The 2,078-nt window shown below is 43.9% G+C and overlaps 1 protein-coding gene across 1 annotated transcript; it reads left to right on the forward strand.

Moving 5' to 3' along the window:
- Nucleotides 1–483: 483 nt before the first annotated feature.
- On the forward strand, nucleotides 484–1,613 carry LOC139355080 (uncharacterized). The gene is made up of 2 exons (XM_070999399.1): nucleotides 484–1,430; nucleotides 1,486–1,613. The coding sequence occupies exons 1-2, from the start codon at nucleotides 537–539 to the stop codon at nucleotides 1,495–1,497; spliced, it is 906 nt and encodes a 301-aa protein (XP_070855500.1). The 5' UTR covers nucleotides 484–536; the 3' UTR covers nucleotides 1,498–1,613.
- Nucleotides 1,614–2,078: the final 465 nt, after the last annotated feature.

Raw genomic sequence — 2,078 nt, forward strand, 5'->3', positions numbered from 1 at the left:
AACAAGAAGTGAAGGAGAACAGTTCAGTGTAATAAAGTGTTTAATAAGTATAGCAGTTTATACTACTATAAACTTCAGAAGTGGTTCTGACCCATAAAATGGATCTAATTGATGTCCAAAAGTTCACGGTCGTCCAGCTCAAAAGGTGGTTGGCGGCATTAAACTTGCCGACGATCGGCAATAAGGCCGAACTGGCGGCACGACTAAATGGCGTGGACCCGCTAGTTCGTGGAACTCGCCCGGAGTCCCCACTGCCGCAGAACGCTGACAACGAGCTCCTGGCTGATCGGGCTCAGGAGTTAGAGCCGGAAGATGACTTGGGGGAGGATTTCTCTGCTGAGGATGCCAACCCTAGGTCGGAACTGATTCCTGCAGCGGTTTCAAGGCCCAAGGGAGACGAGTGGTTTGCTGTAGCCGAAGGAGTGTTGTCGCTACAACAAATACGCGCTGAAATCGAAGCTGGTAAAAAGGAGCTCCAGAACATTCTTGCACAAGTAAGAGCCGCGTCGCAAGCAGTTGGCAATGACGTCATCAACATGGCCGAAAACTGCAACCAAGCAGTGAGCAGCGAGGGAGTAAAGCGAGCAGTGCAAGGCGAAAACTTCGAGGAAGCAGTTGGCGGAAAAATACCAAGCACCGATGGAAGTGCTGATATCGATAGCGAAACCGATATCGATGTAAGAAACAGTGTTGAGCAACAACGAGTGGCAGTTGTAAACAAAGGACTAGAAGCGCCAAATATGTCACTTTCATTTGCCAAGGAAATCATCATGGATTTTGATGGATCTTCTTGTGCAAACATTTGGACCCAGCAAGTACGCAACATTGCTGAAATGTACAACCTGGATGCAGTGGGCATGAAGATGGTGATTGTGTCCAAACTGAAGGGTGTCGCTCAGCGCTGGTTGCATGCAAATGCAACGCGTATTATGGAGCCGGCAGAGAATCTTTTGGAACAGCTGATATTAGCATTCGGCGATAAGCTTTCAAAAGCAGAGGCACGACGCAAATTTGAAGATTTAAAGTGGCATCATTCCGAAAAGTTCGCGGTGTATTTTGAGGCAAAGACAATGCTAGCCAGCAGCATCAACATCGAACCGGACGAATTGGTTGATCAGATAGTCGAGGGAATACCAGCACAGAATTTGCGTGATCAAGCCCGGATCCAATGCTTCACAGATCCGATGCAAATTCTCCGTGCGTTTGCTGGTATCCGTTTGGACAAGCCAAAGGAGTTGGTGTCGAAGGAGCTGAACAGGAATAGGAGCGACAACGGAGGATTCCGCTGCGGTAATTGCAACGCCAGAGGACACATCGCTAAGGATTGTCGAAAGCCAGCAAGGGTGCCAGGATCCTGCTATGCTTGTGGCAAGTTCGGCCACTTCGTAGCCCAATGCGAGGAAAGGAAGGGAAATGCTGAAAATAAATATGTAAGGTGTATTAAAATTTATTTTGACAATCAAATTATATCTCCTATGGTTACAGCATGCATCTTAGACTCTGGCAGTCCAATTTCATTGATTAAATTATCTTTGTTGCCCAGGGAGGCCAAACTACATGAAGTTAAAGAACATTATTTTGGTATAAATAGAAGCCCATTACAAATCTATGGAAAAATTTTATGTTTTGTATTAAAAGAAAAAATAAAATGTTACTTCAATTTAACAGTTGTTGCCAATGAGTCTATGATGTATGATGTGGTTTTGGGTAGAAATTTCATGGATGCTTGCGATTTAAATTTAGATTTAAGAACTTTAAAGATGATAACTGTAGAAGATATATCAAAACATAACCCGACGAGTGCTACTAGTGATCTGTCGTTGCGCATTGCTGAAGTAAATCATAATATTGAGTGTTTAGATGACTATATAACCGAGAATGTTTTGGAATTGGCGACTGAAGCTGTAAAAGCGGAACATGCAGTCGTGAAAGATCATAATAAAAGAATAGGTCACAGGGCGATGATACAAAACAATGAAACAACGAGTCAAACAGTTACGAGACGAAACAATGAAACAATGAGTCAAACAGTTACGGGACGAAACAGTAAAACAATGAGTCAAACAGTTACGGGACGA

Source organism: Drosophila suzukii, unplaced genomic scaffold (genome assembly GCF_043229965.1).
Source record: "Drosophila suzukii unplaced genomic scaffold, CBGP_Dsuzu_IsoJpt1.0 scf_8, whole genome shotgun sequence".
In the NCBI taxonomy this organism is placed as follows: Eukaryota; Metazoa; Arthropoda; class Insecta; order Diptera; family Drosophilidae; genus Drosophila; species Drosophila suzukii.